Genomic DNA, 24231 nt, shown 5'->3' on the forward strand with positions numbered 1-24231 from the left:
AAAAAGACTATGCTGACATGATTAATTTTACTTCATCAGTCTGGTCTTTATTAAAGAGCACGGCACAAGAGCAGAGGTTCCAGACGGTTCGGAGAAAACAAAGAACAAATGGTGTTCAAAAAAGATGAAAGGGTACGCAAACTTGCTTATTGAGAAATACAATTAAAATGGAAATTCTAATTTTTACTCATCGGACTAACAAAGGTTTAAAATAATTAGTTAAGGCTGTGAGCTTGCTCCCTGTGGGATGAGAGGCCCTGTCAAATCGCTGGTCGGGTGGGGGGCTTGGGAGAGAGTGTAATTGGGTAGGATAACTTGGGAGGGAAACTGTTAGGCAAAGTCCAAATGAAATATGAACGTACCTTTTCAGCCAGTGCCCCTACCCCCAGGGAGTTTATCTACAGATAGATTTACTCAAGTACATCAACGGAATGTATGAGGGTAGCAGAAAAAAACTGTAATTTTAGAGATTCGGGGCAGCCTAAATGGTCATCAGTATTGATTGGTTAAATACGTACAGTGCTTGTCTATAGGTGGACTAGCCCTAGATTGACACAATGAGATGCTAACGTTTGCCTCTGGGGAGAACTAAGCATCTAGGGAATAAGAAGGTGGAAAGGAGGGGCAGCCCTGGTGGCTCAGCAGTTTAGCGTCGCCTGCAGCTCGGGGCGTGATCTGGAGACCTGGGATCGAGTCCCACGTCGGGCTCCCTGCATGGAGCCTGCTTCTCCCTCTGCCTGTGTCTCTGCCTCTCTCTCTCTCTCCTCTCTGTGTATTCTCATGAATAAATAAATAAAATCTTTAAAAAAAAAAAAAAAAGAAGGTGGAAAGGAGGGACGCCTGGGTGGCTCAGTGGTTGAGCATCTGACTTTGACCCATGGTGTTATCCTGGAGTCCCAGGATTGAGTCCCACATCAGGCTCCCTGCATGGGGCCTGCTTCTCCCTCTGCCTGTGTCTCTGCCTCTCTCTCTCTCTCTGTGTCTCTCATGAATAAAAATAAATAAAAATAAATACAAAGGTGGAAAGGAAAAGTAACTTAGATATTTTTGTTTGAATTCTGACCATTGGTATTACCTACTAAAATAAGTCAAAAAGCGCAGCAGTTCCCTTTATTGCTGACTTTCTATTTAATCTCCTAATTGTTAAAAAGCCTCCTCTGGTTTGTGTAAGATGAAATCCTGAGCTAGACAAATTGGGAGCTGAGCAGATGCGGTTTCCATTCTCCTAACTCGTGGGTCCCATTGTACCCGCAGAATGAATCCTCAGTGGTTTCACCAGTTCCTCCTTCCACCAGGTCGGCCGTCTACAGATGGGAAAGCATTGTCCACGTTCCGCCTGGACGGTTATTCTCGAGGACTCTCAGACAGAAATATCATCTTTATTTCTTTTCATCTCATCTCAAAAGATCCCCGCTGTGTTTCTGCTCTTCACTCGTTAAGAGTTTCAGAGATGAGTCTTTACATATTGCGCTAACCCTCTTCCATCTGATCTTTCTCTTGGGGCCAAACACCCCTTTCCATTGCTAAACTTAGACCATACATCTCAAGCCAGCAACCTTTAACATAGCCCATTCCTCGAACAAGACTCTGAATTTCTTTGACCTGTCTCTCATGCTAAGGCCTTACCTCTCAAATACTACCAAAAACCGCGACCAGCTAGCCTCAAACATTGTGCTAAGCACCTTGCATACATAATGTCCTTTAATTCCATTTGGGGATGAAGAAAATAAGGCATAGAGAAGAAACTGGACAAAGGACACATGGCTGGTGAATGGCACAGTTGGGTTTCAAACCATGCAAGTTCTAGAGCATTCACATTTCACCTCATGAGAACTGTAGGGCTCTTGCCCTCAACAAAATCACCACTCCACAGTGGACCCGTAGTCGGTCTCTCATCAATGAGCAACATCCTGCCATTTTGCTTCTGCAAACTTCTGCGTCTTCCCCACGATGAGTTCTAATGTTAGCATGGGTCCTTACACTGTTATGTCCATGTCATCTTCTCCAGTGGATGCAATTCTCTAGTCCCTTGCTTCTGGCGTGAGGAAAGCAAAACCATGACAGACTCCGTCTGACAGACTTAGGGGAGGGTGCTCATGTTGAAATTAAAGCCATATAAAGATACCTTAGAATTTTTGTATTCTTCTGCTTCACTATGAACCTACACAAGTGCAAAGCTATGCTGAGTAGATGTATCTAGGTACTTATTATGATGTATCCATTTACTTTTTGGTATCATGCCTACTTAAAAAAAAAAAAAAAAAAGAGTTGGGCTCTAAATGAAGAGTTAAAATTGAACCACAGTAGAAGGGCCAACCAGGTAGGAAGCTGTGCCTTTCCAAAGGGAGGTCCTACACCTGGCCATTGTGGGCTCGCCTGGAGACTTCAAATGAAGCTTCCTTCGATCTCACCACCAACCACTTAAAATAGAGCCTAGCAATTTCCATTTTTAATAAGCTGTCCAAGCAATTCTTTGGCTCCCTAATTTTGAGGAAGTTATCCAATTTGCAGAATTATTTAAGATTTCTTTTGCTGAGGCTCAGCTGAATGTCAATTTCCCATTAGTTTCACCTTTTAGATACCCATAGGGCTTCTTAAAAATGTGCTACTTTTCTTGTGCAAAGGGATTCTTTCCTTAACAGCCGCTCACATTTTCCCTCTCTTTGCCCCATTATGCCTTGCCTCAGCATTTGTCGGTTGCCTCCTACAGAGAAATGGCAGAGGCAAATCATCCTTAAGCCTACTTAGGGTATTTACCTGGTCCTTTTGGAAGATTCAGTCAGGGAATTGACTTAGAGCCAAGTTTGGGGAATATTGATCCAAAGGATCAATATAGCTGCTCAGGGAGTTCTTTGATGAGCTCGGATCTTAAAGGACTAGTTAAAAGCTGGAAAGTCAAGGGCAACAAAAAGGATCTATTATTAGTTGTGTTCAGACCAGGACCCAGGAGGCTGGAGTCACTGACCTGGAAGGATGATGCCATATTAACAGGCAAGAAAAAAAAAAACCCAGCACTCCCTCACTGTCCTTGTTCCTTCATCTTCACAGTTAAGAACCATTTTCAGTGGAAATGGCAAACCAAGAAATGAAATAGGCAAGAGGTTTTTGAAGGCCAAGATAATTGCCTGGCATGATTTCAAATCTTTCAGTCCATATGAATTACATCAATCTGACAACACTGTCAATTCACTGTTAGGAATTCTGAGGGAATCTCAGAAAAATAAGAGAGGATACAAGACAGGTAAGTACCCAAGTTTCAAAAATGCAAAAGCTAAATCTGTTAATTACGGAGTCCCGAGTTTGGTTGTGCAGGCAGGTAATTACTTCTGAAGAAACGACTAGTTTGTGAGCTCTGGGAAAGGAAGCAGTGGATGACCACAAATGAGTGGTTCACTAAGAAAATAATGCTCAATCTCTGCTCCTTTTAAAAGGAGTTTGCTGAATGAATGCAGGTTCTAGACTGCAGCAGGAGGGGGTGAGTAGGGGTAATTAGGCCCCTGGGAAGGGTGTGGGGAGGGGAGGAACAGGGTTATTAGCTCACTGGTGATGATGATGGACAAGGTGACAAGACCACTGATGTACAGGCATATGGATGCTGGTGGTGGTGAGTGGCTTTCCAGTTGGTAACCGGATTTTGGGGTAGTGAACTCTTTAAGTTCATCTAGTAATAGTCTCATGGAGATCTATAGATCGACAGGGTCCCAATGGCGAGATGGTCATCAGTGAGAAGCATTAGAGCACACGGCTGGGAACACGGGCTGGGAGTCAGAACTGCACATGTGATAACACGTAAGCTACTTGATTAAACCCAAAGCCTGAGCTTCCAAATGTGAGAAAAGAGGACAGCCCCTCCAACACAGAGTGGCCGAGATCAAGTGAAGTGCCACATGTAGTGCTGGAAACACACATCTGGCTAACAGTCCCTGCACGTTAGCACGGATCCATGTCGACCTACCAGGGTTTCTAGTATCATCTCCAGTATCATCTGCCCTGTAGTAACAAGGCTCATCATTAGATCGATGCTTCGAATGGGAACACCTGCAGACACACTGGGGAATATTCAGATGATGAAGCTGAAGCCAGAACACAGCTGATGGCCAATGTCCTACTCAAAACGTGACGCCCTGGACTAGGTACGGCTGTTCAGATACCTTCGGACCAGCTCAGAGACCACGTGCTGCCTGTTATCTGGTTAGACATCTCTGTTAGAATGACTGTGGAATAAATCATTTGCTGAACAGACTTTCATTGAGCACATGCTCTCTGTTGGGCATGGGGAACAAAAGCAAATACAATACAAAGCTCCTGCCTAAGGAGTGTGCAGGCTCCAGGATGAGATGAACAAAAGAAGAAGTTTTAATGTAAAGTAGTGAATGCAACGTTGATATAGCAGGGCTTAGGGGAAGGCACAGAGCAGAACATAGAAACTAACCTAGTTTGCAGAGGTGGGGGTAGTCGGAGTCCTGGAGAAAAGAACACATCTGAGCGGAGGCATAAGGGGTGAGCAGGAGTTAGGCAGAAGAGGATAGGAGTGAGAATGTTCTCGGCAGAAGGAATAGTATTTGCAAAGCACAGATGGGAGCAACAGCAGGATATGGTGCATGCCAGGAACGACAAGCAGCTTGGTGGTGTAGAAATTTAAATGGGAGGGTAAGAAATGGGGCGATATAGGCTACAGCAATAGAACGGAAGCAGACAGCAAAGGAATTCCATAGAGAAGGCCTTGGACCTCACCCTGTGGGTGCTGGAGAACCCTGCTAGATGTCGAGCATCAGAATGACTGGGAGGACAATGAGCTCACCAGGAGCCTGGAGTCAAGGAGAACTGAAAGAGCACCTCTGAGGCAGAGGGAGGATGTTGCTGTAAGGTTGGGGTTGACAAGCTGAGCAGGCCTGCCTGGGGACTGCCTGGATATGGGTGGCAACAGGTTTCAGAAGAGCTATGGACGGTGTGTGTATATATCCTTCTTGCAGGTGGAGGAGAGAGAATCAGGCGGAAGTCTCTTCTTTTTTCTCCAGTAAAAGATAAAGAATTTGATTTCTGACATGAGCTAGAATATGACATGGGATATACAGGTTGAAATGTCAGTCTAAAAACTGATAGGAATAGTCTAGGTTAGTGATAATGACTTCACGGTCAACAGCCCTAAAATGGTGCCAGCATGAGAAGACCCAGCATTGACTATGATAGTGAGAAAGGCAGTAGACAGAGGAAGGACCCCTGGAAAACACCAATATTTAAGAGGAAGACAGAAGGAAAAGCTATTACAAAGACCAGAAAAAGTCAAAGAGCTAGAGAACCAGATATCACAGAAACCAAGGGAACAAATTTCAAGAAGCTGTGAGTGAGCGACCACCACCATCAGATGCAGCAGACAGAGGTCCATGAAGTTGAGGGATGAAAAGTGTACACGTCATTTAACAATCAGGAGGTCATAAATATGCATCCTGGTTAGACTTCTTGGTTGCAGACAACTGAATCCACTCGTTATTGAGCCACTCTTCCCAAGAGTAGCCTTATTCTCAGATGAACTTGCTCTAGGTCACCTAACTGAATGCTCACCCTCAGACTTCCAAAAGCTCCCTGTCCCATTATCTATGTCGTCCACCAATGATACTTCTGCGCAATGTAAAATGAAGATGGAGTCCAAAAAAAGCCAGAATAATCTTTATTCCTTGGAAACACATTTGTAAAAATGTATCAATAAGATTAAAAGATTCTGAACACATTTATTTGTAGGCAGCACAGACACTGAGGATCAAAACAGCTGCTAAAACGGAATACACCTGTAAACAGATATCTCAGGGAGGGTTTGGTAGGTGATTGACTCCACTGTGCGGGGCGTGTAGCTGAGTCCCTCCTTCTGGACAGATTCTTGTGGCAACCAAAAATAGACCAGATTTTAGCAATAAAATATCTCAAGAGATGTCAACACATTTTTTTAAAAAAAGGCTTAAAATGGGCCTACTTACAATTACACGTGTTAAAATGGCGTTTACGAATTGTTTTCGCAAAAAAGACTAATGAAAGATATCTCAAGTCGATCAAGAGGAAAAAAAATGTTTGATTTGTGGCTTGAGGTGGGGGGAAATAAATATTTCGGTACAAGATTCTACCCTAAGAGACAACACATTGCTAGCTGGAACTACAAAATGACTGCGCAACACCCATCCCATCCTATTCTATAGGATGCTTTGGCACAACTTCATTAAAATCCTAGACACTTTAATGTGAGCCACAAATGGATCTTGGATTGCATGTTGCTTTTTAAAAGAATGAAGTCCAGGGTGAAAACCAAGCCTCAAATTCTATAAATCCTGACAGTGTGTATTCATAATTATGTCTTCTGAAATCATGCAAGTTAGCAGCACCAATCAATAATTTAAAAAAATTATTCTTGTACTTGAGCAGCAAATTCTATTAAAATGGACGCTATGCATTTGTGATTAGTAAAACTGCTAAGATTCAAAGTGGCTAAACTGCTTTAAGACAGGAAACTCAAAGCCTCCCTGTATGTATGTCACACCTAAGCAGTTACATACTTTATTCAGTTTCTGAAAGGGGCAACTCTCTGTGAGAGGAGGGAATTTTGCAGTTTTCCTAGGAGAGATTTTGCTTGAATGTTAGATCCTCAGACTTAAAATATTAACTTTTCACAGATCACAGATTTGTAGAGCTGGAAGGAGTTTGGCGATCACTCAGTCCAACCCAGTCTTTTCGGATGGGGGGAAAAGGAGGCCAACAGAGGAGAAAGGCTTGTCCACAATCTCGCAGTGGCAGGGGCTGGGCCCCGGAAGCCTCTTCCTCACCCCAGGATTGTCTTGTCCTCAACGCAGACCTATCTTCCTACGTTTTTCTGGTTTTAGTTAGTCCCGTTCATTAAATAACAAAGAAATATCACGTACAGCCATACGATAAACACAGACTTTTACTCCAATTTTCAAAATCAGAATGTTAAAATGATTCCTGAGCCTTTAACTACCTTCATTTTATTGAGACTGCGGTCAACAGGAAATCATGACTAGTGATTGCGGTTGTTTGCTAATATTTACACGGACGCCAGGAACATCTTTCAGAACTATTCCTTAAAGACACTTTGCAAACACATCTCTGTGATGCCAAGACACTTCTCATGGGATGTAATGATACTACGATGGTGAATGGAGGTAAGGTGCTTCAGTCTCTCAAAGTGCGGTCATGAGTTTATCTCGATACACCATACTTTGCATTCCTCCTAAGTTCTTCTGGTTCTGGTCGTGGACATAATCGAAATGGCTGTCACCTCCACTGGCTGACGTTTCCCAGTGCGGCCTGTCATCCTGAAAGCATGGCCTGTTTTGTTGGCAGAGTGGATGGTTAGCGGGAGGGATGGGAGAAAATTCAGAGATGTGAGTGAAACAACACAAGCATGGGGGATGGAGGGGGGGGAAGGTGGGCAGGAGAAACCACGAGCCACGTGAATGAGGATGGCTTACAAACAAAAACGAATGGATTTTCTAAAGGTATTTTTAAAATCCAGATGCAGGTTAGCTCTCAACATCCAAGTCGAGGGAAGCTGGCTCTGCAGCCATACAACTGTCAGTTCTCTAAGGGCACCCTGGTGATCAAGTGAGTCTGGGGAAAGTCGGGTGAATAGGGGTCCTTTAGCAGGTGCCTCTCAGGGCCGCGACCAAGCTAATGGGCACTGTCAAGGTCTCAGGCAGCGTTTGCCAAGAGTGTTGGACCATGGAGCTCTCTTTTCCTGGGGTAGGTTCTCAGGCAGTGCTTCTCTACCTCTGGAGAGCCTGATAAAGCACAGAACGCGGGGCCCTATCCCCAGACACTGATCCAGCAGGGTTGGGGTGGGTGGGGCAGGGGGTCTGTATCAGCAAGCTCCCCAATGAGGCTAACGCCTGCCAGGAGGGGAGCCGTGTTGTGGCCTCCCACAGAATTCCCTTTGCAAGCTGCTGGGCGAGGGCCTGCCTCAGAAGGAAACTAATGTGACAAGCTAGGCACTAAAAAGCATAAAATTTTGTAAAAATAAGGTTAATAAAAATAGCATTTCTAGACATCTCTTCTGTTTTCTTATGTCCAAAAAATAAACCATCTTTGCAATTCGGAAACATTTAGAGTTATGACTCCGCTGGGCTGACGAGCTTTAAAAAGTGACCCGAATATCAAGTGTTATTGATAAAATTGCACTGTTGCCCTCCAAGGTCCCCCAACAAAAGTGGCAAGAACTATCAAGAATGAATGGCTCTCATCTGCCTTTTGCTCCACATGGATTTATTTTCATCATTCTGTTCGGTACTTTCTCAAGCAGCAAGGCTAGCAACCTCACCAAGAAATAACTTTATGCAAAGTGAATTCACCAACAGAAAGAGCTTCACACATAAACACCAATTAAGACTGATCTAAAATTCAAATCTGAAAAGGAACGTTTGCCTTTACAAAGCTGGCATTAAAACACCCTCAAGCCTAATGAAAAACCCAGCAAGGCAGGTGCCAGTTTACTTGGAAAGGATCGTGGTGGGTTAGGGCAGAGGTGAGGAAACACAGCCCCAGGCTGGAGCCCACTCACCCCCCCCCCCAACCCTGGTTTTCGTAAGTTTTATTGGGACGCAGCCAGGCCTGTTCGCTTCTGGGTTGTCTCTGGCTGCTTCCAAGCTACAACAGCAGAGTTGGGTAGTTGTGACAGAGACCACAAAGCTGAAAATACCAGTGATCTGGCCCATGACAGAGAAAGGTTACTGACCCCCTGGTTTAGAAAAAAGATCCACTGTCACAAAAAAGCAAACCCTCCCACCCCACCCCTGAAAAAAGTCCTTTCAAAAAAACCCATAACAAAAATCCCCAAGCTTGAGGCACATTTTTAGTAACTGGATTCTTGGGACAGGAAAATGTTACTTAGAAATTTTAAGTAACATTTCTAACACAAAACCAAACCAAAAATATCTGAGGTTAGAATGACTTAAAAAAACAAAAACAAAAAAACAAAAAACAAAAAAACAAAAACAAAACAAAACCCAATTCATTTTTATTTCAAAAAGCAGAACTCTGGCAAATCCAGACTCATCACTGGCTTCCTTTGCCTGGCAAATCATTAATCTCTTGCCATGACACGGCAACTCTTAACAGCTGCTTCTGATGCAGACTTTCGATTTGTAGCTAGCTCCAATTCGAGTTTTTGCAGATGAAGGGAGAACTTTCGAGAAAGTACAGCTCTGTGAGCTCAAGCACTTACCTTACATTTGGAGAGTGAGGGTGCCACCGGGGCTGGCTGGGGTGGATATTGGGATGGTACTGAGGCTAGAAACGAAAGACCAAACTCGATTATTCCATGACCTTTTGATTTCAATGGTCTTCATTTACTTTCTCTTTCACTGGCATCCAGCTGAGGGGCCCAGAGATGTGAATGGAAAACCTCTCACTAACCCCTGGCTGGGAGGTGGCTTCCCAGGATGATCACGTTTCCTCCATAACAAAGGCTGGAGGGCAGGGGAAGGCATCTGCCCGGAAAGGGTCCCCCAGAGCACCCAGGACAGGCAATACTCCTCTCCCCCAAGGGAACAGACGGAAGACACCCAAGTTGTGGGGAGAATGACAAGCAATTTCTTTGTTCAGAAATGATTTTTGTCATCGCTGAAAATGACCACAACCGTGCGTAACAGGGACATCTGCAAACCCAAGAGAACTGGACAGGAAAACCAAGGCAACAGGACTGTGGGCGATCCCTTTCTCTCTCGTTTGAGCAGTGAGAACAATTTTCTAAAATGTGATCCAAAACCCGGTACCAAACCTCACCCCCCACCCTGTTGCCACCAAAAACAAACAAAACCCCAAACCACCCAGAGCATTTATTATCCTGAATCAAACGGAAGGAAGAATTTGTCCATTTACAGATGGGAAAACAGACCCAGACTGGTGACTCACAGAAGGACCAGAGGTGAAGACAAGGGGGGCCTGGCGGGTAGCAGGGGTGCCTATCCACCCCTGGCCTGCAGAAGGCGGCGGCCCCAGAAGCTGGGGTGGGGGGGTGAGGAGGAGGCTTCTCAAAGCTGAACTTTCTGTGGGGCACATCAGATCCTCCGGACTTTTAAGTCACCATAGTCCTGCCACCGTTACTCTGTCAAATGCTTCTTCCCCTGCTGTTTTGGTTAATAAGCAGAAACCTGTTCTGTACTGTGGAAAATTCTCGGTAATTCTGTTCATTCGGTTTTCAGGAACCTAAGGTGCCCTCCCCCTCCCTGCTTATTCTGTATTCTAGTGGCCTCTCTCCTTCAAAGATGCCTGTCAGCAAGCTAAGTGTGCAGCCTCCAGAAGGACATGCTAGAGGGAAAAGGATCTGGAGGAAAGATCTCAGGAGCAGAACCTGAGAGCTGACCTCTCTCAGGGAGACGGGCAGGCACCCAGTTTTAGATGATTTGCCCAAAGCTGAAATGCTTCAAGTGTTTTGGTTACGTAGCTGGGCCTCAAATGAGGCTCTACCAGTTGGGTCTTCAACAAAAGGGAATAATCTAGAATAGAAATGGACCTTCTATTCTACGCCTTGTCTTCAAGCACAATCAAACCCGATTCATTAGTGAAAGACCTAGAAGGATATTCCCAAACCTTCCTTTGTCTCCTTTGGTAATTTATTCACACTCTAAAGCTGTCAAGGAGCAATTTTTTTAGTGTTAGCCCAGATGGCTCTCACCAGGGCAGTTGTGTCCGCCTGGGGACAATTGGAAATATCTATGTGCGCTTTTGCTTTTCATGATATTCTACACGATTACCTTTTATCTACTGGGCAGAAAGAGGGAAGCTAAACATCCTGTAACTCTCAGGACAGTCACATAATGAACTGTCCCTCCCCAAATGTCAACAGGGCCCTTATCAAAAACCACAGCGATCCATCCTTCTGTGCAGCTGGCCAACCTCACTGAGCTTGTGGCCACACGGACACAGCCGCCCACCCTCCTTCTCAGCACTCAGATGCTTCCCAATCAGGCCACTTCTCAGGATGTTCTCTTCCTGGTCAAGTCACTCCCAAACCTTGATGGAGCAACACAGAACCTCCAAAACTGGCAAGGTGTAGGGGACCAGTGGGTGCCAAAGACGTTATGAGAAGAAGGACGTCTAGGTAACAGTTTTTGAGCGTGGAGTTCAATGCACGACTGCCTCCAACGTTCACTCTGAGCAGGGAAGGCTCTGCTTTATTTTCATTTCTTTTTCCGTGCCTTCAAGCGGGGATCGTCCACCCACAGCTCTTCCCTTCCCCCCACAGCCAGACGCTGTGACCAAGCCAAAAAGCCAACCTGTGACCAAGAAGACTCAAGAACCTCAAGAAGCCAATGAGATTGAGAAACCTGGCTGTTCCCCTACCGGGTTCAAAGCACTTATTTTTAAAAAAAAGATTTATTTATTTATGATAGACATAGGGAGAGAGAGAGAGGCAGAGATACAGGCAGAGGGAGAAGCAGGCTCCATGCCGGGAGCCCGACGTGGGACTCGATCCCGGGACTCCAAGATGGTGCCCTGGGCCAAAGGCAGGTGCCAAACCTCTGAGCCACCCAGGGAACCCTCAAAGCACTTTTTATGTGTTATTCCTTCAAACTCAGAAGTTCTGCAGGTTGGGAACAGGATTTCAGAGACAGAAGATGATACTGCAAAAGTCTTCTAAAACATACTTTGGAGACCTTGAAAAGATGGCACACATTGGGATCCCACCCCCTCTAAGGAGTTGCTATCGAGAGTAACAAATGACCAAGAAAGACACTAACCAGAATAATGCTCCCAGGTGAACTCCTTCTTACTTGTGACATTCAAAACCAGACTGGTGACAGGAGAAACCTGAGAGCAGTGGCCTTGGACAGAACCCGTCCAGCACAAGAAAAACGTCCCCAAGTGAGGAGGTCATCAGACACGGATGCTGCCTCTACGCACAAACCTAGCGAGGGACACATTGTCAGTGCAGGGCCCCCTGCCTGGCTGCTCATCAGAACCACCGTAGGTGCTCAGAAGCTGTCTGATTCCCCAGACCCATCTTCACAGCTTCTGATTCAATCAGTCCAGGGTGAGGCCCAAGCACTGCTTAGGTTTTCAAAGCTTGCCAGATGGTCTGAATGTACAGCTGCAGGGGGGTGTCAGTACTTTCCAATCAAGAGGATCAGAGAAATCTCTGTGGAGGAGGTGGCTTCTGAGGGGACTCTGGGGGATATTTTAATGCCTGGACAGGTAAGGGAATTTCAGGCAGAGAAACACAGACAAAGGAACAGCAGGAAGAAATTATGGGGCAATGATTAAGGGATTCTCGGAGAGCTGAACATACGATGTGTGAGGAGGAGCTAGGAGGAGGGGGGCAATAAATGGAGAAAAGCAAGTCGGAGCTAGGTTGTAGAAGGCCATGAATGGCCAGCAAGGGCCACCTCCAGATATTGGTGGGTGGGCAGGCAGGGGGTGAGGGCCCATGGAACAGCAGAACATCAGCCAGGGAAACCTATCTCTGCTCCTTCTGTGGGCTCAAGAGGCCCAGCACAATACTTTACAAAGGAGGTTCTGGAAATCAATGCTCCACTGATGTTAACAGATACACTATCCAAAAAAAAAAAAAAAAGTAGGCAGGGAGGTGAGAGGCTAGTTGTTCTGTAGGTCTTTTTTTTTTTTTTTTTAAATTAAGGGAAGGGTTGTTTCACAGTCCAATGATTTGGGGAAACAATGGCCTAAAAAAAAATGTCTTTTTTGTAGGATTTCTCAGTACTTTTGATACCCGAACAGGCACTGTGAGATCCAAGAAGGGGAATGAAGGACACGCCATCTCCCAAACATGTGACTCAGACGTCCTTTCCTGGAGGCACATCTCAAGGGACTCATGTTCCCTAGGCCGAGAACACGCTGACAAAACACGGTCTCACTTGAGTGCCCCTAAGAGGTTGTATTTGACCACCCAGAAACTTAAACACATGTCCCAGCTGTTTGCCAGCTGACAATGTTAAGAAAAAATAGGCCCAGCTGAAATGACCAAGAGGGACCGACCAGGGGTCACGGAAGAAGGCTCTCTCCTCTTACTGTGTTTCTCAAAATACAAAAACAACTCTCCCACCCCCAACGCCCCGCCAACCAACACAAAATGTTTTGTTATTGTTTCTTCAAAATCTGACCATAAGCATAATGATGGCACGAGGTAGAGAATTTTGAAACTTTAAGAAGTATTGACGAAAATCTTTAAAAGCAGTATCTCACCTGGTAATTATGGACTTCGGGATTTGTTTTAGAGCTAAAGGAAAGAAGGGAAAAATTGTCATGTAACAGGTGGTAAAGTGGCATCATTAGTCGATTTATTTGACGATCAGAAACAAATCCTACCGACTGCTGTTAGGAACTTCCACAAACACCGTTTCTTTTTGGTTATTAGCTGTTTAAATGAACATATGACCCAGGAAACCAAATAGCAACTTCCACTCATCACTTTTGAGCTCGCAAATAGAAAGACGAAGGCATTATTCCAGAATCCTGCTCGTGATGTCATGTTTCGGCGACAGAAACGAGATCCTTCCGGTTGGACAAGCCAAGGGATTTTATTTCCCATCCCAGGTCCGTGCTGCACTGCTGGGAGGCACCCCGGGCCCCAGGCAGCCCCAGCACCACCCAGCGCCTTCTCCAACCGCAGGAAGACCTACCAGCAGCTCCTGAGCGTCTACCACTGTGGTTCCTGCTGCTACCAACAAGTGCTGTGATCGGGCCACCACTTTGGGACGCTCATGCCATATAAGGCTGTGTACTGGGAGCTTCACATCTGTTACTATTTAACCTACACAATGAGGCTATGAGGTCAATAACTGGTACCACCTCATTGTGCAGATAAAGGAAAGGTTGCCTAAGAGAGAAGGAAGGAAGCCTGCTCGGGACCGGCCAGCTAGTCCGTGGCACAGCCAGGACTGGAAGGGACATCTGCTCAAGCCCAAAGCCCCTCTACGTTCCACAAAGCCAAACTGGCTTCTTGAGGGTCTGAGAAAAGGTTCTGGGCTCCTCGTCCGTGACCCTATCTTGGACTCTTAAGTGTAACTACTCTGGTCAAAAAAAAAAAAAAAAAAAAGAAAAGAAAAGAAAAGAAAAACCAACCCCACCCAAACAAACATGGGCAGAGAAGGCTGCCTTTAGGGGTAAAACACAATGTGTTTCACACGCAAGGCTGGCATCTGCCAGGGAAAACCACAAACACAGCACAATCGCTGGGCTACGCTGCCAGGGCGGTGTGCTTGAAATCAAGGTTTATTGCTTCTCCAACAATGAGAGAAACATTTCATTGTTATGAGTCTAGCTTGGGGTCTAAATGGCTCCGTGTTCCAGTCTTCAGAGAGGGCCAGTGCAGAGCACCCGGCTCTGGGCCAGATTCACCTCCAGCTGGATTTCATCAGGAAGGGTAAGTGTTCAGCAAGGTGCTATTTTTCTGGTATCACCTCTGCAGCCCGGAGCACAATTTCATCCCTGGCTCCCATAGCAATCCTACTCACCCCGGGATCCCACAGGCTGTGAAGAGCAATTGAACAGCTGCGAACACTGGTTATTAGCTCATTTGTTCCTAAAGGGTATATTTACGGGTTTTTTTTTTCCAGTGGACATTTTTTGTGTGTGCGTTTTGGTTCCTAATAATATATAATCTCCACTAGATGCTAAAAGGAAAATATAATTTTATTAGGGGTAAACAAACAAAACAATCACTTCCTTAGAAAGCAAAGGGAAGAAATGATCTAATTCACAAGCCCTTGAGAAATAAAAGCAAGACACGCTGACAGGTGGAAAGAGGTGTGACTTACTTTTGGCAAGCTACCTGCCATGGGGATCCTAGAGACAGGCGTGCCTGTGGGAAGGAACTCTGAGACCTCCCCCCTGCCTCAGGAAGGGGCGGGGGTGTGATGCACAACAGCTCCACAGGACTCCGGGGCCCCTTCTTTGGGTGCTGAGAAGTGAACCCAGACTCAAGAGTCAGCTGCTTGCCCCCCCCAACAGAACGGCACTGCAGGTGAAACTTGGAATCAGAGGCACAAGGCTGAGTTTCCAGCTGGGTGACAGAGGGGCTGGTTGCGTTCTCTAGCACCCCGGGCCCTGGCAGGTGTCTTGCGACTGCTCGGGGGGAGAGGGGACATGGCGAACAGGCAGGCACCAGCCTCTTTCTCCCCGCTTGGCTCCACTCAGAGCAGCTCTACTTTTGTCTGTGCTAGACACTGGGCTTCCCGCTCAGGTTTCTTTCTAGGGGGCGAAGATCAGAGGCTAAAAAAGTTTAGACAAACACTGATCTAGCCCAACCTCCTTGCTTTCAGTGAGAAAAAGGAGGCCCAGAAGGAAGGCGGAAGGCCCCAGAGCTGAAAACAAGGCTGGGGCAAGGCGGGCAGACTCCTGGTCCCTTGGCCTGCATCTCATCACCAACCAGGGCATCAGCTCCCCACTCCCCCGCATGCCGGGCCCTGCCAACCGTCCGGAATACATGCACAGTCAAGCTGTGCTCACCTCTCAGATCCCCCTCAGCGGCCTGAGACCTGTACCTGGGAAGACCCAGGGACTAACTACACAGGGATCCCAGTGGCTGCAGCGTGGACACCAGGGCCCAAACAGTTACAGCCTGTGATTCCCTAGAGCACGACAGCTGTCCTTCTAAGTCAAAACTCATGCATGCAAACGGTTGTTTCAGAGAGAGAAAAAGAGGTACATGCAAGGTGGGGTGGTGGTTCCCACCTGGGCCACACACTAGAATCACCTAGGAGCTTTAAAAAACCAGATGCCTGGGTCCCTCTCCCCAAGACTGATGCAAATGGCCTGGGGCGTGGCCTGGCTGAGGCCGGTAACTCAAGGCTCACCAGGAGATTCCACTGTACAGCAAAGATCAAGAACGCCTGTGCTGGGGAAGGGGTGGGGCGTCGGCAAACCTCACCCTGTGGGCCAGGCCTGGCCCACCTGCATTCGTGGGGTAAGTTTTATTGGATCACAGCTGTGTCCTTTGACTTACATACTGTCTATGGCTGCTTTTGTGTGCCAGCGACAGAGCTGAGCAGTCATGAAAGACACAGCATAGCCTACAAAGTCCAAAGTATTTACTCTTTGGCACTTTACAGGAAGTCTGTTCACACCTGTGGAGGTTCAGGCTTGTGACGTGTTCTTTTGTCTGCACAAAATTCAATAAAGGTGTTTAGTGAAGGTCTTCTATGTTGTAGGACTATAAAGCCTGCACGTCACCGAGCGGATCCGGGATTTGTCCTCGTGGGGCTTTTGCTCAAGAGCACGGCCCTTCTTTCCCATCACAGCCTGCAATGCCATCAGCTCAGCGCGCCATACACATTCCTCTCACCCTTATCACCCACCGTTGTAATGAACAACACACAAAGCTATGCAAACAAAGCGGCTGTGTTTTAAAAAAAAAGAAAAAAAAAAACCTCTCTTGGAACATTCTATTGTGTACTTATACCAGGAGAATGGTATAGCCAGGCAGCAGCAGAAAAAGGGGAGAAAAATCATCAGGTGACTCACTCTGTGGTTTAATTGTATTAAGGAAAAAGTCAACATTGCGAATAAAGATAATAATTAGAGAGAAGAGCCGTACCCCAGAGTCTGGGGACACTTACCAGAACTGAGCCGCTATCACCGGGTTGCTTGCTTTAAAGGAAAAACAGAAAGTATGCCATCTTAGAGAGCTGTATCACCGTGTGCCACGCGATGACAATGAGCAGGGTGGCGATTGCTGTGATCCCAGAGGGGTCCTCACCCCAGGACACAGAATCTTCACCCTCGCTACTTCTTTCTGGAGGTAACGTCTCCCTTCCCCTGCACCAAGCCCGCCCGATTCCCCCAGTGAACGCTGAGCATGCTCCCAGGGCCGGGGGCTCTCCAAAGAGCAGGGACATTCTTGCTGTCAAGGAGCTCTCAGTCCTGACACAGAGCCAGAGAGGTGCGTAAAATCAAGCGGCATAAGGGGATGATGCAGGCTGAAATATGAGCCTGATGGCACTGGGGAGCTCGAGACAGACACTTCGGGCTGGAGCAGGGCTGTGTCTATGGAGGGGACCATGGACAGAGCTAGAGCTTCTTCATCTAGACTCCATTTCGTTTCTCAAAGGACATAGCATGGAAAAATCATTAAAAGCTTCACAGAGATGTCAGAACTCTGGTTGGAGAAAATGCCAGTAAAACAGAAGAGGAAAAGAGGACAGAGACTGGGAAGGAAAGTAGAGGAGAATCAGAGAACCCGTAGTCTGGAAGAGCTCCAAAGCCACCCATGGGGTCAAGGGTCATGTCAGAGGCACCTCCTCCCTCTGCAGCGGCTACACCAAGGGGTCCTTCCCTCTGTGCCTGCACACTACTCCAGGGCCTGGGAGCTCAGCACAGTCTTGAGATGGCTCTATCTTTGGACAACACCATTGTAAAGGAAGTTCTTTACTGGAGTGTTTCTGGACAACACTAACCCAATGGACCACAGCAGGCATGAGGCTTGACAGGGAGGCAACGCAGCCCTTCCTCTCCCTGCACTGTGTCAGTTGTCATTCCCAGTTCCTACAACCAATCACCTCTGTCCTATGCCCTCAGTCCTCTCACCCTCTGGTCTTTCTTGAAGGTGAGGCCACATCTCCTAGCCTCTAGCTATTTTTCCTCCATCAGAGCAGCCAAGAATGACTTTAGAGAGCTTCTGGCTGCCATGCTATTGCACCATTCATTCAAAAAGGCAGGAAACAGTGGGGGAACACAAGGTTAAAGATTCTAGAAGGGGGAAAAGTAGAGGTGCAGGTCCCACAAAGGCCCGCTAAGTCCTGAGTTATACAAGGAAACCTATGGAATGGTCAGTATGAGTAAGTGATGTGGAGAAGCAGGGAGGGGCAGACTAAATTCAAGGGCAGGTTGTGTTTGGATGGACCAGAGGGCCTGAATCCAGAATTAAAAGGTTCTAGATCTGCTGTTCTTACGTGGACAGAATTCTGGTTAGCATGAGACTAATGTCCCCATTTGAAATTGTACAATGGAGGAGAGAAGAGACTGTTTTCCCCTCTAAGACACATCATCATCTTCCATGGGCAAGAAACATGGTAACCTACAATATTCCTTTTTTTTTTTACCTACAATATTCCTAAGGTCCCAGGTCCCAACAGAAACAAAGAGGCACAAGAAAAGAAATAGGAAAAAGAGGGAAAAGAAAAAGAACAGAACCAATGGGAAAAACCAAAGACAGCGGACAGCAAAAGTGGCCTGACTCCCCTCCAAAGAATCTCTCCCACTGGGGTTTCAGTCAAAAGTTTTGGAATGAGACCAGAACAGCAGAAGGTTCCTTTAAGAACTGCTTTACCAAGCTCCTTGGGGCTTAATTAACCAACTAAACCTTAATGTAAAATCCCAGGTAGAACGAACACCACACCACCTTTGAATGTCGAGTGTCTCCGGGATGGATAGCGTTTACTAGGCTTCCGCTCAAAGGTGCTGGTTCTTCGTAACCTGGCGCCATGCGTGGCCTGATACTCTGTCCGCCCACTGGAAAGTAAATATTTTATTGCATGTTACCAACATCCAGAGTGCCAGTACATTATACACACTTGGAAGTGCGCTTCTGTTTTCAAGAGCTCCAATGTAAATGTCAACTTATCGTGAACTCCTCTGGTGAAGAGAAACACTAAATTTAGCCCTGCATTTGGAAATGAATGCACCTTTGCCAAATCCAAGATGTATTCTAGGGGCAGATATTTCCACCAAAAGACAAAGCCTGCGATTTAAGTCCCAGCCACTTGGCTGCAGAAACCGAGCAAGTCCAAGTACTCGGAACATCTGACAAGAGAACAATGATTCACAAATAAAATAACCTTTCGTAACACACATTACGTAGACATTTAACTCTTTTAAAATGCTATTATCAATGACCACTTGACTAAGCCTTGGCCTTCCTTACTATGCCAACGGAAACATTACTTCTTTCACCAAGACTTGCTGGGTTTCAACCATTGGGTGGCCCCGCCGCAGCTTTCAGGAGGTGTGCTGTTTTTATCAGATCGCTGCTTTATTCAAGCCACTCTTGGCGGATGATTTAACACACAGAAGGGGCCACTTGCCACCTGCTCTAAGTGCCTCCAAGGGGCGTCCTTGTCTTCAACCTCCCCTTCCTTCTACTTCTCCTCAAGGAGTGGAAGGGAGCCTGGTCTGGGCCAAATCCTGGGGGAGATTCCTCCCAGGATGGAAAAGCCTATCTTGGCAACCATCCCAATAGCCATTTCCTTGCATAGTAGATAAATCTGAAATGATAAATGCACACCCTGTGGCATATTCAATAGAGTTCAAGGACATGCCATGTGTGGAGAGAGGTTATGAAATCAGGTGAGGTTTTAGAGCTTATAACAGCGATTCTCAGATCCAAAAACAAGCCTCAAAAATCAACCCTGGGAGGGCATTTAAAATGCACATCCCCTGGCCTTACTCATGAACGCACATGTGTGCACCCATAGATTCTGATTACAAGGGTCTTGGATGAGGTCCTAAGTCTTCATTTTTTTAATACCCCCCCAAGGAAGTTTTTATGTATTTTGAAAGACACAGTCTTATAAGCCATAGGTAAAAGTATGTGAAAGATTAAATTCTCCATGTTTTCAGGGTCTTTTTTGGATTGAAGTATTTATTGAGCCTACCCTGGGTCACTTGCACACACATGGACATCTGCTCTCCTTCTCAACCATCAACCACATTTCTTGACATTGGTGCATGAAAGGCAATAGAGTAGTGATTAAAATACGAGACCCAGACTATCTGGGGTTGAATCTCAGCTCTACCACTTGCTGGCCATGACTCTGGGAAGATTATGCAATTCCTCAGCCCTAGATTCCTTATCTGTAAAATGGGAATAACCAGAGGACCAATTGCATCAAGACTGCTGCAAGGATTACACACTGGTTCATGAAAAACTCTAGCACAATTTGTGTTCTATGCTCAGGCCCACTATGGTGGCCACCTACCTCACATGCACTGAGCATTTATTGGGACAGAAGAATGACATTTTAAAAGATTTTTATTTATTTACTTTTTTGAGAGAGAGAGAGAGCTAGCAAGTGAGTATATGCAGGCAGGCAGAGGGAGAGGGAGAAGCAGACTCCCTGCTGAGCAGAGAGCCCAAGGCGGGCTCTGGATCCAGAGATCATGACCTGAGCCAAAAGCAGATGCTTAACCGACTGAACCACCCAGGTGCCCCTGGAGGAACTAAATTTTAAAATTTATTTAATATTAATTAATCTTGGTGCAGCCGGAGTGGCTGGGTCAGTTGAGCATGTGTCTCTTGATTTCAGCTCAGGTCGTGAGATCGAGCCCCGCGATGGGTTCCAGAGCCAGCAAGGAGTCTACTTCATGGCTCTCTCCCTCTGCCCCTCCCCAAATCTCTCTCTCTCTCTCTTACACACACACACACACACACACACACTCTCTCTCTCTGTCTCTCTCTCTCTTACACACACACACACACATTCTCTCTCTCTCTCTCTCAAACTTAAAATTTTTTTTATTTAATATTCATCTTAATGGCCACACGTGGCTACTAATGTCTACTGCTTAAGATGGCATAGTTTCAGCTAAATGTCAGCTATTAACAATTTTGTTATTAGCCCCATTTTATCAATGAGGACACGAGGCTAAAAGAGCTTTGGTGATTCAACCAAAGGGCAGATCCTAAGAAAGCAGCAGGGATGGGAAGTCCGACCCAAGCCTCTGGACACAGATCCGCTCATCGCTCCATTCACAAGAAACATCCCTGTTGCCCTCCTCCGAAACGTGGTATCCACGTTGTAAAGAGCAGTGCCAGTGCCCACCTGAATCTGAAGCGAGACCCCAGGCGGATAAAGTCTGATCTGTTCGATTTGCTATTTCCCGGCGTCCGCAGTCGGAAGAAGGCGTGATGTTCAACCGCACATTTCCAGAGGTGCTTGCAGGTTCTGGCGCTGTCCAGCCGGAATACAAACGTGTGCTCCTGCTCCCGCCCCTTACAGGTGAAGCACAAGGTTCTCGATTCAGTGCGTGTCGGGAACCTCGAGGAAGGCTCATTTGCAGCAAGGAGGAAATCCAGGAGCAAGGCTTACCTGATCATCGTCCTCCACCACCACCAGTGTCAATTTGCTCTTTTTAAAATCCATTTTGGTAATTTTAGGCCTGGGCAGAGAGAAAACATTTTAAAAGTACAATCTGCAAGGAATGCTATCTACACAAACAGCAGTTTCCTTTCTACTTTTTAAGCTTAGATTTGCTAAAGAAATCATTCATTCATTCAAGTGTGATTATCCAGAGGTTTCATTGCCACTGCCAAACACCCGCAAATATATTAAGAAGAGCATGGTGTGTTTTTTAAAGCAAATTGGGGTGTTGCAAATATCCCTCAAGAATCATCCATCACATAGAATTCCACCACAAAATAGGAAAAGACATTTTTAATATTAGACAAAACTAAATTACCAAAAGAATAAGCCTATTTTGTTAGCTCCTTCAAAGATTAATATGCCTGTCGGGGTCAGTCCAAGAGAATATTCACAGCCATCTCTTCCCTACAAATAAACGAAGTGACAATCGGTAGAGGGTTCTAACAGGTCGTCACAGAGCAGAATGCAAAACAGTTTCCTCACCGCGTTACTTTGTTTGCACATTTTTTATACATGGCTCGGGCACAGCAAAACCCAAGGACCCCCCGTCAAACGCACACAGTTCTTACCCTGACAACGTGCATGTCTACCCCATACATTTCCAGCCACTTCGCTTTATTCAGATAGGACAGTTCCGCCTGGGCAGGGCTCTTTCCCCTTTGAAAAACCAATGGAAATACATGTAAACTGCAGCTCGTACACCCACGGGTTTCTGAAGGGCACAGCCACACTAAAGGGACACCCTCTGTAGCCATTAAGAGAATGAGGGACACGCATTTGTACTAACAGGAAAAGGCCTCCATGGACAGACTGTTACTGGACTAGAGAGATGACAGCCCTGCTTATGATGGGAACACGGAAGGCCACAATTTTTGTGCGTGGACGTGGGCATGGACATGCCAAGTGGAAGGGCCGGGAAGCCGCCCCCCCGGGGCTGTAACAGTACTGCCCGCAGGAGAGGACGGGGTGCGTGTGCATGGGGTGGGGGTGGGGGGTGCAGTGCCACGGCCATATATTTCAACATGGTACGAGCATGGGCTAATGTCACTTTCCAGTTTCAGAGAAGTCATCGCACCCCTTAGGAGGGCTGAGGGACGAGAGGAAACGAGGCTAAGCCCTCTGAGTCCGAGACTGACTCGGAGCGCAGGGTTTGGGCAGGTGGGCTGGGAGGGCGGAAGGGCAGCACCGGTAGTCCAGGCATGGAACGGTCGCCCTAGAGGGACCCCGGGCGGTGGGGGGCCAGGCAGGTGGGTGGAGGAGGCCAGACATAAACAACAAGGCTGGATTTAGCTGCGGTGACCACATGTCCTGAAAGGTAATGCCGTGCTCCACGTGGTCTCCAATACGAGTGCACCTGTTCGGAACAACGGGGCCTCTCTAAACGGTTCATTCTAGAAGATTTGGGCCGTGGACACAGAGCCGGGGCTGTAGGAATGTACCAAGGCAGAGCCTCCTTGCTCTCTCCGGGAGGCCAGGAGAGCGGCGGCCCCACAGTAACGGGCCCATCAGGACCGGGCTCTGGATTTCAGGGGGCGACGGGGGCCTGGTCCGGGCCTGACTGTGTATCTCAGTATCTCAGGAGAGACGGGGGGTCGCGTGGGCCTTTGGAACAACAGGCCAGAAGTGCAGAGCTGGAGCTGCAGCCTCACAGGCTTCACCCGGAGCGATTCTCCTGGCACATCAGAGTCCGACACACGCTTACACAGCACAAAATAAACATTATCAGAATGCTAGAGGGTAGCATCGAGGTACCTGCACTCTTTCCATCTCTGGAAGATATCAAATTCCATCGCTTCTGTCTGATTTGGAATGAACCGAAACTCAGACACAAGCTCTGGCGTGTGTTCTGGAAGCTCGCACTCCCCCAGCTCCGCTGCGAGGGTCATAAAAGGGAGAAAAACGGGGAGACGTTGAATACCTTCCTTCGGTGACTGCTGCAACCAGGTCCAGAGGCAGCTGGCACGATCATAAAGCGCAGGTGCCCCCGCGGGGGGAGCGCCCTTCCCACCTGGTGCCCGCAGCACATTCAGAATCCCCAAGAATCCTCCTCACGCCCGCCCCACTCGGCAAAACACCACTCTCTCAGTGAGGACAGTTTTGCTCTCGACTGTTTCTCCCACCCGAGGAGGCCCAGGTTGTATTTCCCCTGTAAAGTGGTAGAGCCCAGATCTGCAATAAAAGGCAACTGCAGAGAATGAGGGCGTGCTCAGAAACAGCTATTTAACCCAGCTCTCACTGAAGGCCCCCCAACACCCCCCCAGCAGCACCCCCCAGCCTGCTCCCCAGCCCGCCCTGCTCCAGAGGCCCAATCCCAGATTCAGTACGGGTAGAGTCTGGGGGAAAATACTTGGGAGGGAGAGAGGCGGAGGGAGGAGGGGGGGGGCAGGGAGGAGGGGGGGGTGATCCGGCTGCAGGAGCAACTGCAGCAAGTCGGCCAGAACCAGGAGGAAGCCGGGAGTGCAAAGAAGAGCAGCCACACCAGGAGCCCCAGCAAAAACCCCAAAGTGTGCAGCACCCTAGTGGCTCTGGCCAAGTTACCCCACAGTATGAAGGGCCCGAGGACACAGGGGGTCCCGTGCTTCCAAGACACAAATGAGAAAATCCACTCTCCCCACCCCGGACCCCACCCCTGCAGCTCAGGGAGCAGACCCCTGGATGAAAGGGAATCTTCCAGAGGTTTCTCTAACACCCTGCTGCACAAAGGGTGGTCCAGCATCAGCATCACCTGGGACTTTGCTCATAACGCACAATCATCAGACCTACTGAAGCAGAACCTGCCCTTTCACCAGATGCCCAGGTGACTGGTGCACAGGTTACTTTGAAAAGCATGGATCTGCAATACTGGCTTTTGAACTGGCATGTGCATTATGGTCACCCCGAGGGCTCGTTAAAACACACACTGTTGAAGCCCATCCCCCAAGATTCTGATTCCACTGGTCTGGAATAAGGCCTGAGAATTTTTTTTTTTTAATTTTACTTATTTATTCATGAGGCACACAGAGAGAGAGAGGCAGAGACATAGGCAGAGGGAGAAGCAGGCTCCTGCGGAGAGCCTAATGCAGAAGAACTTGACCCCAGGACCCCTGGGATCACAACCCAGTGGAAGGCAGCTGCTCAACCACCGAGCCACACAGGC

General features: G+C 47.4%; 1 protein-coding gene across 9 annotated transcripts in view; it reads right to left on the reverse strand.

The window, feature by feature from the left end:
- The window catches only part of EPB41L4B (erythrocyte membrane protein band 4.1 like 4B), a 129041-nt gene that overhangs the window by 49040 nt on the left and 55770 nt on the right, over window positions 1-24231 (reverse strand). For 8 of the 9 annotated variants that reach the window (XM_025432215.3, XM_035697300.2, XM_025432212.3 and 5 more), the window contains exons 7-15: window positions 22848-22968; window positions 21665-21752; window positions 21412-21500; window positions 21042-21111; window positions 20775-20944; window positions 18356-18465; window positions 16575-16605; window positions 13201-13234; window positions 9224-9288 (exon numbers count right to left, since the gene is read on the reverse strand). In XM_025432215.3, the coding sequence (XP_025288000.1) occupies window positions 9224-9288; window positions 13201-13234; window positions 16575-16605; window positions 18356-18465; window positions 20775-20944; window positions 21042-21111; window positions 21412-21500; window positions 21665-21752; window positions 22848-22968 (778 nt within the window). Of the gene's footprint in view, window positions 1-5651; window positions 7333-9223; window positions 9289-13200; window positions 13235-16574; window positions 16606-18355; window positions 18466-20774; window positions 20945-21041; window positions 21112-21411; window positions 21501-21664; window positions 21753-22847; window positions 22969-24231 lie in introns of those variants that run through there. The other variant, XM_025432217.3, reaches the window with a different exon arrangement.

Source organism: Canis lupus, chromosome 11 (genome assembly GCF_003254725.2).
Source record: "Canis lupus dingo isolate Sandy chromosome 11, ASM325472v2, whole genome shotgun sequence".
NCBI lineage: Eukaryota > Metazoa > Chordata > Mammalia > Carnivora > Canidae > Canis > Canis lupus.